Source organism: Nerophis ophidion, linkage group LG11 (assembly GCF_033978795.1).
Source record: "Nerophis ophidion isolate RoL-2023_Sa linkage group LG11, RoL_Noph_v1.0, whole genome shotgun sequence".
NCBI classification, from domain to species: Eukaryota; Metazoa; Chordata; class Actinopteri; order Syngnathiformes; family Syngnathidae; genus Nerophis; species Nerophis ophidion.
Genome location: NC_084621.1, coordinates 44800579 through 44817913, shown reverse-complemented (window position 1 = coordinate 44817913; position 17335 = coordinate 44800579). Strand labels below are relative to the sequence as shown.

The 17335-nt window shown below is 40.7% G+C and overlaps 1 protein-coding gene across 2 annotated transcripts; it reads right to left on the bottom strand.

The window, feature by feature from the left end:
* Positions 1-683: 683 nt before the first annotated feature.
* Positions 684-16239, bottom strand: LOC133562160 (endothelin-2). 2 transcript variants are annotated; one of them, XM_061916086.1, is made up of 5 exons: positions 15958-16239; positions 4919-4979; positions 3310-3466; positions 3119-3232; positions 684-1332 (listed from the first exon to the last, which is right to left on the bottom strand). In XM_061916086.1, the coding sequence occupies exons 1-5, from the start codon at positions 16018-16020 to the stop codon at positions 1323-1325; spliced, it is 405 nt and encodes a 134-aa protein (XP_061772070.1). In that variant the 5' UTR covers positions 16021-16239; the 3' UTR covers positions 684-1322. The 2 variants fall into 2 exon arrangements, with proteins under 2 accessions (XP_061772070.1, XP_061772069.1); XM_061916085.1 differs by lacking the exons at positions 4919-4979; positions 15958-16239 and adding an exon at positions 5024-6996.
* Positions 16240-17335: the final 1096 nt, after the last annotated feature.

The window sequence follows — 17335 nt, the reverse complement described above, 5'->3', positions numbered from 1 at the left end:
TGTGAACAGGATAAACCTGAAGAATGTGGAAGGTAAAATAGTCATGCAAATAAAAGTGCTACCTCAAATACAGTATCTCCCAACCGTTCTTCACAGTTGCATCGTTTGTCCTGCGGACGCATTCTAGGGAATGTTTATAGAAAAGACAAAGATGCTTTTTAGGGGTGTCAGTCCAACATAAAAGTCAAAGACATGTCAGAAAGTTGTGCAAAGAAGCCGGAACAGCTTTTGTGTGAGCCATTAGCCAACACCTTCAGTAACGGCAAAAGCAGGGTAATTCTTGTTGACCTAATTACGTGAATCACCGTTAATTTTCCTGCGGCTCATTCGCTTGCACGTTCACGCATGCACGTACGGTAAGCCATTGCAGGGAAACGCGGGGGGACAGGCAGTTTTGTACCTCTCTTTCAAGCCTTTAAGCGATGTCAAAAAACACTGCATTCTTTCCAGGGATCCTTGTGACAACACCGGCTCTGAATAGCAAGTCAACGTATTATTGATTCACTCGTGCATTCCTGGATCATTCATCCATCCTGGGCCTCCTTTTGAAGTCACAGATGTGTTTGCTACTCCCCCGTGAAGTCCTATGGGACCCTGTCGGTGATTTTTGCTCATTGACGCAGTACATTTTCCTCAAGCAAACAGGATAAATCAAAGTTGAAAACAAACAAGCAACCACAAAATGTTTTAGGGTGACAGTTTATTCGGGTCAAGAAAATAGATGGAGCTTGCTACGAAGTTTGTTTCATATATGCTGCATACTCATACATCATATGGACAAATGTATTGGGAGGCCTTTCCAGGACATAACAGGATGTGTGTCCCTCTTGCAGCTATAGCAACTTCCACTCTTCTGAGAAAATTTTGGACAATAATTTGGAGTGTGTCTAGAAAAGAACATAAATATTAAAAGGGCCTTCCTCAAACGGTGGTGATATAATGACTAGCTGTGTCTTGTTTATGCGGTGTTACAACATATTTTACCAGTCCCCTGAACAGGCAAATCATTTCTGTACTCTGCTTTTCCCAATAATTAAATTCTGTCCATTCTCTTTACACCAGCGGAAGGATGCAGCGACACTTTGACACTGGAGGCAAAGCGTTCTCTTTGAGTGATGTGTCCGCAGACCTCGGTCTTTTTGCACCTTTCACTCGTTTCCAGAACGTGGTCCATCCGCCTTCCTGCATGGACGCATCTGCCAGCTTGTTTTCTGCCTCGCCATCTAAGGAGCGTTGTTTTTTCTTTGAGCTGTTTTGTGGAAGTTTGGCACATCTTCTCTCTGGTGAGCCTTAAGTTTCCTTCTCAGTCCATTTTGGAACTGCTACCCGGATCTGTGTGTGGGGGTAAACAAAATAAGGCTTTTATTTTAAGCTTGCAATTTACTTGGGAATTAGTTATGCTATTACAGGAAAGCTCACCTTAAGATGCCGAATAGGTTAAATTGTCTCTTTAGGAAAATGAATGACCTAGGCTTAATTTATTACAAAAGGATTCCCTTCCTCACGCAACCTATGTCCTCTGCCATGAAAGGCAGAATCATGGAACAATACACCACCAGGGATAAAAGAACGAAAAAGCTTGACATGATGGTAGTATTTGAAATAATGATGTGTGTATTAATAATCGTGGATGCATCTGTGCTGCATGTCTTGCTAAGAGATACAGAGGTTTTGTTGCAATAATTACAGTGCAAACAGCTTTGTTGTTCATCGTTGTTAGCAGAGCTGTATGCCTTCTCTTTTTTTCTTGGTCACATGACGGCATGATGACGTCATCGTTATCAAAAAGTAGTAGTTTGTTTATCCACAAAATAACGACAACGCTGCATTATCAGACTTCATGTTTAGAATGCACGTTTTTAAAAAACGATCATTTCAGTCCACCTAAAACGCTGTTGCTGTGTGGATGAAAGGCTGAATTGAAACCATACATTAGTTTACCGTTCCCTCCTAAAAACGTTCAGGGCCTCAAGTGTTTTTGCTTTGCTATGTTTTTTTCGTCACATAATTCTACCAATGACAGTTGCGTTCAAGTCTTGGTCCTAGTTATTCAGCACAATACCTCAGCAACAATATGCAGACATTGTTATTGAAAAACGATTGTTTGTATTAACGACAGCTTTGTTCAGAATTTTATTGTGAAAAGACTCAACACAGGCACATGTAATTGGGATGGTAGTTTTATTTAGTCTTACTAGACAAGGGTTGACTATTCCTATACAATGATACTTTAGTTTTCATGATATAATTTAGTTTTAGACAAAAATTTTCACCAAAAATATATCTTAGTTTTCAAACACTGTCTCGGTTTTAGATTATTTGTTTAGTACGGCAGCTAAAAAAGCAACTGTAGAGCCAAATAAAGTTGCAGCATACAGTATTAGTACAATCAAGGTCAACAAGAGCCTTCGAGTCCATGTGCCATTAAATGCACCACAGTGCTACTGTAAGGCAAACAATCAAGTGTAATGTGGTGCTTACAGGCTGTCCCTAGTAGTTTTGAAGAGAGAAAAGTATCAGTTGATGGAAACAAAGTTGGTTGATGACACAGCCAATGACTGTTCTCAGATATAACAAAAGGGCCAGCACTATGATGAAGAATGTGAGAAAAGTATGGTGGTGTTTGGGCCCCCCACCACCCTCCATTCATCACCGCCAAGAGTTTTCAATAATGGTAAAAGTAAATGGTAAATGGGTTGGACTTGCATAGCGCTTTTCTACCTTCAAGGTACTCGCATAGTATCAAACCTTCAAGGTACTCGCATACTATCATTTCGAGTCTGTGATGTTATTTCTCTAACATTGCTTGAAACATTTGCTCCAAACCCGTGTTTACTTGACACGCTTCCTACTCGCTGAGTCAACTTCAATAGAAACCTGTGTGACCTCAGCGGTTTTATGTTGGTGATCTCTGCCTGGAGGGCAAGTGGCGTGCAAAATAACACCGGCTATTAATATAGCAACAAAGGATGATAATTGAAAGCACCACTCCTTGTCTTTTACATAGTAAAATGTGTTTACTTTTGCAAACATCCCCACAAGCAAGCTCCTACACCGCACAGAGGGCATTAATTAATGTTTGATATCATGTGATTGGTCCGGTAAGGCACGTACTCACCTGTGATGGCAGAAGCTGGCACAGGTTAGATCCTTCAGGTTTTCACAAGCGCACCTGCTTGCAGATCTTCGTCGTCGTGATAAAGTACCACCGAGGCCATAAAGGGTTGTCTTACTGCAGAAATACAGATGATAACAAGTCAGTTTCATATACAGTAATAATGTAAAATATGAAATTATTAAAATATTGACCTGGCCGTGTTGACCCAGATGATGTCCAGGTGGCAGAAGTAATGGCACTCAGAGTCCAGCATGCTGCTGCATGCACAGCGTTTGCTTCTCATCCTCAATAATGGGACGTCATTGCTAGCATTCACTTCCTGGTTCTTCATGAGTGGGACCGCCGAGCCTGTTAGTGGCAGGAAGCTACACATTTATAAAAAATCCAATGCAAAACTGGGGCCTGAATGCCTTTCGTTACAGCGTGATTATTGGTCACATATATAGGAAATAGATCAAATATTGATATTCATGCTCATCAACGCACCCTTTTACTATATAGATGCTAAATCAAGAAACTACTGAATTTATAGAATATAAAAATTTGTAGGAAAATATGACGATGATGTGCAAAAAATACTGTTATTGCACACTTGACAGACAACAAAATGTAGAATGTTTGGAAGCAATCATATTTTGGCATTTGTTACGATGATAATGAGAAAATAAAAATAAAAGTAATGATAAAGTAATAAAAAAAAGTTACAACGGGAAAAAAATAAAATTTACGACAATAATTTATGCAGGTATTAAAACAGGAATAAAAACATAAATGCTGGAAACCCCACTTGATTCCAAGATAGACTCCCACAGGTCATAAAAGTAATCAACCATCTGGGGATTTTTATTTTTGATTTAAAATCACACAGGGCATAAAATTCTTCAATTTTTTGAAGGACCTACAATTATTTTGATTCATATTTTTTCTCTCTCAAATTTCTAAAAATAAAAAAATAATTAAGTCCTAAAAAAACATATCACACATGTATTTTTCAACCCTTTTGAATGCCTAATGTCACAGGTTTAAATGAGTACAATAACTCATGTTGTGCAAATGTATGCAAATTTACAATTGTGAAATTTTTGATGAAAAAAACTCCATACATGTTTGGTATTTTTCTTTATGACTGAAATTGACTAGAGATTTAAGCAGAAAAATACATAAATCAAAGTTTTTTGCGCCCTTTGAAAAATTAAGGACTTTTTATATCCTCTTCGGCTTTAGGGTATTGTTGAATATGTGCATTGCCAGTATACTGTACACCTGTGAAATAATTGAACATTGACATTTAAAATTTAACATAAAAAAAAAAATCCCTTTTATATCAACCAAAGCACCTCATCCCACCCCCCAGATTGCAAATAATGTAAATAATTCAATGTATATACTATGATGATTAACCTGTGTGATGACTGTATTATGCTGATAGTATATATTTGTACCATGAATTGATTAACGTGGACCCCGACTTAAACAAGTTGAAAAACTTATTCGGGTGTTACCATTTAGTGGTCAATTGTACGGAATATGTACTGAACTGTGCAATATACTAATAAAAGAATCAATCAAGGAAAAATCATGTATATATAGTAAAATAACATTACTAAAATTGTGGCAATTAATCGAGCAAAGATGTACTATAAGCACAAAAAAAGTCTGCTATACAGCAGTATAGCGTGAAGACGCACCTTACTGTACATGCCGTTTGTGAGTTACAGGTAATGCTTCGTAACCAGCACATATAAAACACAAATAAAAGTATATCTCTGGCCTTTGCCTCTGATACAGTAAGTGACCCACTTGTGAGGTGTATGCAGGGCAGGTGAGCCTTTGTGTGCATGTACTGTACGTCCCCCTTAGCCTGAATAGAGAAAAAAAAAAAAAAGATTATAAAAGTGCACTCACCACCTTGCAGAGAAGCCAAAATTGTGACGAGAAGTAAAATAGTGACGTGAGAGGACATATTTTCCAGAGCTGCACTGAGCTGTGTGGTCATGCTGCTGTTTTGTTTGTGGCACTCTCTTATACCTCTCCGTGTGAAGTCACAATAAAGGCTCCGCCCACAGTTGCCTTCCATGGAGCCATTATTGAGCTACCAAAATGTGTGTAAACTGGCGGTGATTCATTACACATTTGATGCTTTGTCCTGATACATATGAGAATCATGAGCATGAGTGACACATTTCTCCTCTTCATCATCAGTTTAGTATCATTTGGGTAAAAGAGCAGATATTAGTGTACAGTAGTCATCCATCCATCCATTTTCTAACATTTTGCCTTCCGGGGGTGTCGGGAGAGGGGTGCTGGATTGAAAACGGTACTATACTGCATTTGAAAACTAACGGTACTGTTCTTTCATCTAAGTGCCGCTGTGTGGCCTTGACTACAGAGCTGATTAGTATTGCCACCTTTGCTTCAAACTTAGGTAAACATTTCAATAATGAGCATTCATATACGCACAATGAGTTATAAAGAGTGACAGGTAATAATGTAGTTTTTACACCTATCCTGCCGTTCGTTCCGGTGCAGACCGCAGTAGAGGAGCACAGGGGAGACGTTCCTTTCAGTTCACTTTACCCCACAACGGGTCTGCTAAGATTTTTTTTTTCCGGTTAGAATTCGAGATCGCCGATTTGTGACAATCTGGTAGCTTTATTATTAGTTTTGCAGGACACAACAGGACCCATTCATCACTTTACTACGCAGCGCATCGCTCCTCTCTCTCTTTACTCGCCCACTCACTCACTGATGTCACTGAGCCAACACGTTGACATTCTCGCAAACACGCATACTGTAAGCTCATAAGTTAACCATCTCCCCTGTTGTGCACATGTGTATAGATAACAAGTAGATACGTAGACGCCCACACAGCTGCTTGGATTGATGCCAAATATTAGCGGAGTTAAGACCACCCATCTAATGTCAACTCGTGGAAGTAAAATGACTGTATTTGGTAACAAATTGCAACAATTTGTGATTTATCTTTAACAAAAGTGTTTTACCTGCTACGTGGCTTATGTGGGTACATTTCTCCATAGTTTTGTTTGTAGTACTTACTAATAATTGTATTGTTCTTCAAGCACAGGCCAGTATTGGCAACCATAAATCATGAAGCATTTAATATAATGTGAATAAAGATTGTTTTATTATATTCTAATCTAATCCTTGATTATGGCAGACTATATATAATATGGAAAATTTTAAATCGTACTTTAAGTGCAACAAGAAAAAACAATACATTATATATACACACATATTTATATATGTGTATGTATGTATATATACGCACGCACGCACATGTGGGCGGCATAGCTCTGTTGGTAGAGCGGTCGTGCCAGCAACTTGAGGGTTGCCGGTTCGATTCCCGCTTTCACCATCCTAGTCACTGCCATTGTGTCCTTGGGCAAGACACTTTACCCACCTGCTCCCAGTGCCACCCACACTGGTTTAAATGTAACTTAGATATTGGGTTTCATTATGTAAAGCGCTTTGAGTCACTAGAGAAAAGCGCTATCTAAATATAATTCACTTCACTTCACACACAGCAAAATGAGCTAATGTTACGCTAAAAGCTAATTAGCCTTCACCTTAAGCCTATACTGCGAGCTAGCTGAGCTGCAGTTTAAGTTTCTAGAAGGTCAACGGGCTCAAAGTGATGTTTGTAATACTTGTGACTGGGAAGTGTTTTTTATCATTTGGGGAGAGTACCCTGTCCGCTGCTCCCCTGCTAAACGAATATCTGCTCAACGCTGAAGCATTGACTACATCACTGTCGAATACGCACTGCTGATTGGCTTTGAATGTAACCAATCAGATGGTTGTGTGGGTGGTACAATGCTTGCTGCTGAAACGGAGGCAGAAAGCAGAGCAGCTTGTGAAGACTTTACTTACAAACACGTTCGGTGCGCCCGCGTGCCGAACCGGAACCCCCGTACCGAAACGGTTCAACACAAATACATGTACCGTTGCACCCCTAATATATATATATATATATATATATATATATATATATACACACACGCACACACACACACACACAAGTGTGTATAAAAAATGTATATATTGTTCAAAAATCGGTCTAAATCTGTGTTAGTGATACTTTTTTGACCTACACACACACACATATATATATATATATATATATATATATATATATATATATATATATATATATATATATATATATACACATATATTTAGGGCTGCAACAACTAATCGATTAAAATCGATTATAAAAATAGTTGGCGATTAATTTAGTCATCGATTCGTTGAAGGTATGCAATGAGCATGCACGGAGGCATTTTTTTTTTATTATAAATTGTTGTTTTTTTCCCCCTAAATGTTTATAAACTGCAACATTTACAAACAGCTGAAAAACAATAATCAAAATATGTACAAAAACAGTACAAAACAGCGCCAGGGCTGCGCTGAGGCTAAGTCTAATGAGGTGGCAGTGAGCCAGCCAATGATGTGTCATGTGCAGCTCAGGTGACCACGCCGTCTCCTTTATGGAAACGTTCGAAAAATGGCGGAAGGAAACAGCACCGATAGTTCAGCGGAGAAACATCTCGAGGTTATTGCTTCAATGGAGAAAAGTGTACGCTCTAAGTCGTCAAAAGTGTCGGAATACTTTACTTTAAAGACTTCAAAGAAGACATTTCCTGCAAAATGTGCAAAATGGACGTCGCGTGGCACGGAAGGACATTACCTCGGCAGCACCTGAAGAAGATGAAGGGAAGAACTCACGGTACGTAACTTTTTTAAGTCAATATTCCGAGTATATTGATCCGTTGTGTCCGTCGTTGTGTCTTTTTAATCTTTTGTGAACGAGGAGATTTTTTCTGGAAGCGCAGCAGCAACTGTTGTGTATTAACTTTACGAGTGTTGGGAACTTTTTGGATACTGCTGTGACTTCATTTTCTGTATTGTTTTGAGTCGCAACAGGCATTCATTCATAAGTTCAGCTTTTTTTGTGAGTAACTTTAACGTTATGTCTTTGTTGCAACGCGGGGCTGACAATGTTTTTCCGGCACATTTGACTTTGTTTTCAGAGAGAAAACGCACGTATAAACGTAACTGACAGAAATATCTCAGGTTGGTTTCATAATGGATCAATAAAGGTATATAAATCTATTTAGACTTGAGTGACGCTTTAGTATAACTAAATGTTATGAAGGTGCTGGAATATTTCATGCTATTATTCAGAGGTAGCCTAAAGTGAATCCTTCATTGTTCAGAACAGAAACGTGTACTATATCTGATCCAGTTTTGATCTGATGAATTACATTTCTGTGTTGTTATTGGTGTATTCTGCAATTCCAATGTCCATTTCTTTAATTTAGCTGTTTTTTTTAATGTGGTGGCGTATTTGTCTATTACGTCAGAAATTATTAATTAAATCAACTGGGTATGTATTGAGTTACATGTAAATGATGCTACTATGTACGTTCATAATATGGTTTCTCTCATTTCAGAAAGAAACAAGGCAGCACTAGAGACTTTGTACAAAGGAATGTGTGCACACCACAGCAAGCGGCTGCATTGAATGATGCTATCCTGAAGATGTTGCTAACTGACATGAGGCGACTATCAATGGTGGAGGATGAAGATTTTAGACAAATGATTGACGTCCTAGACCCTCCCTACCGTTACACCCCTAGACACATAGAATCATCATACTGCTGTGATTTTATGTATCAAGTGTTCATTCAATGCCAAGGCAAAATATCGAGGTATATATCGTGTATCGCGATAGAGCCTAAAAATAGCAAGATATTAAAAAAAGGCCATATCGCCCACCCCTACTGTACACTGACCGTCCTGTCACTGTCCAAATACTTATTTTGAATGTAACTATATGTGCTGGATGTATATAATCTGACTTTTATTGGACAGAGGACAACATTTCCCTCTTAAAAAAGAATGTTTGACATGGCCACATAGCATCATGACTGCACACATTTGACAACACATTCTTGCCTCAGAGGTCACAAGTTCAGTTCCCTCAGGAGCGCAGATGTGCTGCTCTCCACATGCATCCCTTCAATTTGCCAGCTCTTTGGATACGCAACAGTATGGATAAAAAAAGAAGTAAGGAATGTTACCTTGTGGTTTCGTAAAGCCCGCTATGGAGGGTCAAGTCACAGCAGGAGTCAAGCAACTGGGCCGCGGTTTTATTACGTAACTCTCTCCTTGAGGTTCCTGTGGACACGTAAACAGTGACAGCGGGTTGGCTGGAACTAAATTATTTGCATATGCAATGTTTAATTATGTTTGCCACAACATTGTAATATATCTGTGGTGGTGGACATTAGTAGATATAAAACCACATTCTAATTTGCGTAATTGGTCATGCGGACACTGAGAGAGACAAAAGCAAATAAATGTGTGTTTTTTCTTGCTTCTTTCATGTTAAAGTCTCAAAGTGTCCAATGAGACAAAAAATGTAGTTTGGTTCAAAAAAAGAGGGCCTCAAATATTGAATGTATGGTAAACACTTGTTTTAGTTGGTTTTAAGAAGCACAAACTAATATGCTCATTTGTCCTCGAAGGGAGAAGTTTTTTCACAGCCTTATTTCAAATGCATCCATCCATCCATCTTCTTCCGCTTATCCGAGGTCGGGTCGCGGGGGCAACAGCCTAAGCAGGAAAACCCAGACCTCCCTCTCCCCAGCCACTTGGTCTAGCTCTTCCCGGGGGATCCCGAGGCGTTCCCAGGCCAGCCGGGAGACATAGTCTTCCCAACATGTCCTGGATCTTCCCCATGGCCTCCTACCGGTTGGACGAACCCTAAACACCTCCCTAGGGAGGCGTTCTGGTGACATCCTGACTAGATGCCCGAACCACCTCATCTGGCTCCTCTCGATGTGAAGGAGCAGCGGCTTTACTTTGAGTTCCTCCCGGATGGCAGAGCTTCTCACCCTATCTCTAAGGGAGAGCCCCGCCACACGGCGGAGGAAACTCAGTTCGGCCGCTTGTACCCGTGATCTTATCCTTTCAGTCATGACCCAAAGCTCATGACCATAGGTGAGGATGGGAACGTAGATCGACCGGTAAATTGAGAGCTTTGCCTTCCGGCTCAGCTTCTTCTTCACCACAACGAAACGGTACAACGTCCGCATTACTGAAGACGCCGCAATGATCCGCCTGTCGATCTCACGATCCACTCTTCCCTCACTCGTGAACAAGACTCCTAGGTACTTGAACTCCTCCACTTGGGGCAGGGTCTCCTCCCCAACCCGGAGATGGCATTCCACCCTTTTACGGGCGAGAACCATGGACTCGGACTTGGAGGTGCTGATTCTCATTCCGGTCGCTTCACACTCGGCTGCGAACCGATCCAGTGAGAGCTGAAGATCCCGGTCAGATGAAGCCATGAGGACCACATCATCTACAAAAAGCAGAGACCTAATCCTGCGGCCACCAAACCGGAACCCCTCAACGCCTTGACTGCGCCTAGAAATTCTGTACATAAAAGTTATGAACAGAATCGGTGACAAAGGTCAGCCTTGGCGGAGTCCAACCCTCACTGGAAATGTGTTCGACTTACTGCCGGCAATGCGGACCAAGCTCTGGCACTGATCGTACAGGGAGCGGACCGCCACAATAAGACAGTCCGATACCCCATACTCTCTGAGCACTCCCCACAAGACTTCCCGAGGGACACGGTCGAATGCCTTCTCCAAGTCCACAAAGCACATGTAGACTGGTTGGGCAAACTCCAATGCACCCTCAAGAACCCTGCCGAGAGTATAGAGCTGGTCCACAGTTCCACGACCAGGACGAAAAACACACTGTTCCTCCTGAATCCAAGGTTCGACTATCCGACGTAGCCTCCTCTCCAGTACACCTGAATATACCTTACCGGGAAGGCTGAAGAGTGTGATCCTACGATAGTTGGAACACACCCTCCGGTTCCCCTTCTTAAAGAGAGGAACCACCACCCCGGTCTGCCAATCCAGAGGTATCGCCCCCGATGTCCACGCGATGCTGCAGAGTCTTGTCAACCAAGACAGCCCCACAGCATCCAGAGCCTTAAGGAACTCTGGGCGGGTCTCATCCACCCCTGGGGCCTTGCCACCGAGGAGCTTTTTAACTACCTCAGCGACCTCAGCCCCAGAAATAGGAGAGTCCACCACAGATTCCCCAGGCACTGCTTCCTCATAGGAAGACGTGTTGGTGGGATCGAGGAGGTCTTCGAAGTATTCCTTCCACCTATCCACAACATCCGCAGTTGAGGTCAGCAGATCACCATCCGCACCATACACGGTGTTGATAGTGCACTGCTTCCCCTTCCTGAGGCGGCGGACGGTGGTCCAGAATCGCTTCGAAGCCGTCCGGAAGTCGTTTTCCATGGCTTCTCCGAACTCCTCCCATTTCCGAATTTTGCCTCCGCGACCGCTGAAGCTGCACACCGCTTGGCCTGTCGGTACCTGTCCACTGCCTCCAGAGTCCTATGAGCCAAAAGGACCCGATAGGACTCCTTCTTAAGCTTGACGGCATCCCTCACCGCTGGTGTCCACCAAGGGGTTTTAGGATTGCTGCGCCAACAGGCACCAACTATCTTGCAGCCACAGCTCCGATCAGCCGCCTTGACAATAGAGGTGCGGAACATGGTCGACTCGGACTCAATGTACAGCACCTCCCTCGTGACATGTTCAAAGTTCTTCCGGAGGTGGGAATTGAAACTTTCTCCGACAGGAGACTCTGCCAGACGTTCCCAGCAGACCCTCACAATGCGTTTGGGCCTGCCAGGTCTGTCCGGCATCCTCCCCCACCATCGCAGCCAACTCACTATCAGATGGTGATCGGTAGGAAGCTCCGCCCATCTCTTCACCCGAGTGTCCAAAACATAAGGCCGCAAATCCGATGACACAACTACAAAGTCGATCATGGAACTGCGGCCTAGGGTGTCCTGGTGCCAAGTGCACATATGGACACCCTTATGTTTGAACATGGTGTTTGTTATGGACAAACTGTGACGAGCACAAAAGTCCAATAACAAAACACCACTCGGGTTCAGATCCGGGCGGCCATTCTTCCCAATCACGCCTCTCCAGGTTTCACTGTCGTTGCCAACATGAGCGTTGAAGTCCCCCAGTAGGACAAGGGAATCACCCGAGGGAGTACTTTCCAGTACTCCCGAGTGTACCCAAAAAGGGTGGGTACTCTGAACTGCTGTTTGGTGCGTAAGCACAAACAGTGTTGTGTTGGACAATGTCAACACAACATTTGTAAACTCATTCCTTATTCTCTTCCTGTCTCTGTAATATGTTCAGCCTTGTCCTCCAGTAAATTGTTACTTAAGATACAAATAAATGTAGTTTATTTAAATTGATAGAGGTGATCATTACTAGCTTACAGGAGCGGCTCCACACTGTGTATGGGGACATATAATTAGCTGCTTGCCACTTGTCAGCCGGGAGACTTAAAATAAATACAATATCCGCCAAAAGGAATTGGCGTTTGTGGTGGGCAATAAAATGCATTAAGTCTGCAATGGTGATCACATAATTTTTCACGAAAGCTGTCCAATACTGATCGGTGGCCGATCGAACCGCACATCCCTCGTGGAGAGGACATCCTGAGCTTTCCAGTCATATGCGATTTGTTGGGTTTTATCCATTGAACTAAGCCATAGTGTATGAATGTGAGTGTGAATGTTGTCTGTCTATCTGTTGGCCCTGTGATGAAGTGGCGGCTTGTACAGGGTGTACACTGCCTTCTGCCCAAATCCAGCTGAAATAGGCTCCAGCGAGCCCGAACGGGACAAGTGGTAGAAATAGATGGATGGATGGAACTATATAGTACTTATTGTATTTCTTGCACACGCGTAATCAAGAAGAGAATTCGCTTTTTGCACATGATTCATATTATGAGTGAAAAGGTCAAAACTAAGAAAAGTTCAAGTGATGGATTTATATGTTTTCATGTCCAATGTTTTTAAAAATAACTATCAAACATTCAAAAATTAGTAAGAAGAGTACATTGTTTTTGTATTTTTCCTCCCATCAAAACAACCAAAAAGAAAAGATGGTGTGCATATTGGTTTGTTGGATGATTCAATTAAATGAATTAGATGAGGAAATCAAACAACAAATAACATAATTCAATGAAAAACAAAATTTAAAAAATAGGTACAACAAAGAGGAGGAAAAGTAAAATATCTTAAGGGTATTTATACAACTTATATTTAATGAAATGATGAGTGGGTTTATTATTGTGAGAAAATCTGGATAAAAATTAATAGCAACAATATTAATATACCTAATACTGTAAAGAAGGGGTGTCAAACGTACGGCTTATTTCCATTGTGGTCTGAATTTTTAAATTACGATCAACATGCTGAGTTATGTCAGCCATGTCTGACCAGTTACAGATGCTTTCAGACAAACAGTGTTGGCTGTATAACAGGTTTTATCCGGCCCGCGGGATGAGTTTGCTAAGTATAAAAATTAACCTGAAATATTTGAATGAAAGAAACAGCTCTTCTACATGTGTCTACCGGATGTTGCAATTCTTTGTATCTCTGTAGATCAGGGGTCAGCAACCCGCGGCTCTTGACTCACTCTGATGTGGCTCAGCTGCATACTTGCCGACCCCCCCATTTTTCCGGGAGGTTTTCCGGATTTCAGTGCCTCTCCCAGAAATCTCCCCAGGATAACATTCTCAGATTTTCACCCGGACAACAATATTGAGGGCTTGCCGTGATGGCAATGCCTTAAACCTCCTCTCGACCATGTCGTCGCGTACGCTTTTACACCATGCTATCTGAGGGCCGGCCAGCCACATCTAGTGTGCGGCTGCTGACTCAACGTGCAAGCGACTGCAAGGCATACTTGTTCAACAGCCATACAGGTTACACTGAGGGTTGTGATATAAACAACTTTAGCACTCTTACTAATATGCGCCACACTGTCAACCCACACCAAACAAGAGTTACAAACACATTTCGGGAGAACATCCGCACTCTAATACAACATTAACATAACTAATAACCAGAATCCCATGCATCTGTAACTCTTCCAGGCTACTTTATACACCTGCCCCCAATTGTGCGTCGGTTGAGGTGGGCGGGGTTTGGTGGTAGCGGGGTTGAATAATGCAGCCCGGAAGAGTTAGGGATGCATGGGATTCTGGTTATTTGTTCTGTTGTGTTTAGGTTGTGTTACAGTGCAGAAGTTCTCCCTTAAATGTGTTTGTCATTCTTGTTTGGTGTGGGTTCATAGTGTGGCACATATTAGTAAGAGTGCTAAAGTTGTTAATATGACAACCCTCAGTGTAATCTGTATGGCTGTTGAGCAAGTATGCCTTGCAGTCGGTTATTTGTGTCTGCAGAAGCCTCATACAACATGTGCATGGGCTGGTAAGCTGTTTGTTACGGTTGTAGAGGGCGCTAAACGCCCTTATTATTGTTGTTTGGGTGAAAACCAGCAAACAGTCGAGAGAATGGTTGCTCTGAATCTCGGTAGTCTCCTGGAAAAATTGAGATGGTTGGCAAATGTGATGTTGTCAAGCGGCATTAAAATAAAACTCGCAGGCCGCACTAATATTAAATTTTCATATTAAGGTGCGGGCCGCGTTTCTGAGACCCCGGCTGGGTTAATACATAGCACAAAGCAAAAAAAAACTTTTTACGCTGTGTTATTTCATTTTAAATTTCAAAAGAGTCTTGTTGCTCCCATAGTTTTCTTTATTTTGTGAAACGGGTCAAAATTGGCTTTTTAAGTGGTAAAGGTTGCCGACCCCTGCTGTAGATGATGGTACATATGTACAAAATCAACCACATGATGTTAGTACATCAATTAAGGAAAATGATCAAACTACATACATGGCATACTGTAATTTGATTTTGATATTTTTTCATCTTGATTGGTTGAAAATGAACACCATTGAATTGACTGATGAACATTATCACATCATTCATTCAGAAAATATAAATAACGACAAATAAAGATAGAATACTATTAACCGCAACATGTAAGTGTAAAAAAACAACAACATTATGATTTGTACCCGATTGTACCTGAGATAGGCGCCAGCGCCCCCCGCGACCCCGAAAGGGAATAAGCGGTAGAAAATGGATGGATGGATGGATGATTTGTACATTTTCAGAATGTGCTTCTTCTATTTTTAAACACAGAAAACAATCTGAAGGTGTCTTTATTTTTAAGTTATCGTGCAGGGATTTTACCAGTCCGGCCCACTTGGGAGTAGATTTTTCTCCATGTGGCCCCCAATCTAAAATGAGTTTGACACCCCTGCTGTAAAGTATCAGTTGATTATGTATTGTATTGATGCATCTGAGTGATGATGCAGGACAGTATAAGCTGTTGCTCCTTTTTGGACACACACAATGTTTCTTTTTTGATTTTGATTTTTCTACTTTGGACTGGTTTATTGCAGATGAGGATATGCTTACATATATTATTATTAATTGCATATTATTATTATATAATATATGATACTAAAAAAATAAAATAAACCCATCTTTTTTTGTTTGTTTCAATTCGAATATCTAATGATTTAAATAAATCTGATTTTTTTTTACAAGAGAAAAAAATTAGTTAAATGCTTGCATGTTCAAAATAAACTTAAACCTGCAAATTATAAGTAACATGCAGCATTTCTCCATCCATCCATTTCTACCGCTTATTCCCTTTCGGGGTCGCATTTCTTATTTTTCTAATTCTCAGAGGATAAGAACCACGCGCATGCGCAACAGCTACTCGCCTTCACGAAAAGTGTAATTTTAGTCCTCCCGTTGTACATTTCAGTTTGAATTATTTTAAGGTAGTTTAGTAAATGTTCTCCTCTGGCTACAGTAAATGTACCCTTACCTGGAGAGGTGTTTTAATCTTGCGTGCTTTGGTGTCCAAAAACACAACCTTGCTTTCCGCCATTATCGTCAGAAGACGAAAGTAAAGTGAGCGTTTTCCAAATCTTCCGAACGCCGTTTGTACAAAACATGCAAGCGTAACGAAATGTTTTACACTTAAAATATAAATAAACTAATTCCTTCGGACATATGAAACCCTTTTACGGAAACCTTCATTTATGACAACCTTTTGTGTTCCTTTCTAGAGGACGACCTTCCACCAGCCGCACCCAGTACGTGACTAAACGACGACCTCTAGTGGTCACGCTCGGTTTTACCACATACAGTGGGATACACACCAGAAACACGTTTATTATTTCATTTAGTGAAACATTTTCATCTTATTTCTAATGCACTCATCAACCTAAGAAATATGGAACTATATTTGCAAAAATGAAAACCTTGAAAAAATATTCAATCAATTAAGGAAAATCAACATCTACAAATATTGTATACAGAATATAACATTGAAAAGGAGAACACAATTAAAACATCAATACTTTCCAAAAAAAACTAACTACAGTATGATAAAGGGTGACGATTAGTTATGTCATTATTATTACATGAGGGACTTTTAAAATGATATTCAAGTGTTCAGATAACATTTCAAAACAGGTTACAAAGGCTCCCATGGGAGCCATTGTAACAGCTAAATTGCATTTTAGCTGCTGTAACACATATTGCGTCATTTCCAATTGTATTATTTTGTCAAAACTTATTTATCAACTTGCTAATTTACTGTTAATAACTAGCTACTTTTTTTACATTAGTTTTTGGGCGATACTACAAATTTGGGTATCGATCCGATACCAAGTAGTTACAGGGGCATTATCGGCCATGCCAATGCTGATAATTAAACATTTTTAAGGATCATTAAATGATTAAATTTTTGATCACAGTTATAATTAAACAAAATAAAGGATAGCTTTGAAACTAAATCAATTAAATATATAAATGTATTTGTTATTTTCTATCATTACAAACAATATATTAAGCAAAATAAAGTCAATTGAACTAAACATAAGTAAAAACTACAATTGACTCTCATTTTATTCCTTAACGCGTCCAATGACTTATTTTATGAGTTTTTATAAACACTAACAAAAATATGTTGTGATCATAAATATATCACTCAGCACTGTAGTATCGACCCTATATTGATACTATACTGTAGATATTGGCATCGATTCACCCTACCTTGTTTAATGGTTAGCATGGCTTCTTGTATCCTCCTACAGTTCGTAGTGTAGAATGTTTAGCTAGTCCTCCAGTGATAATGCTACATGTAGGAAACAGTTTATTTGCCACCATAAAAACGAGGACGCTGCATTTTGTCGAGG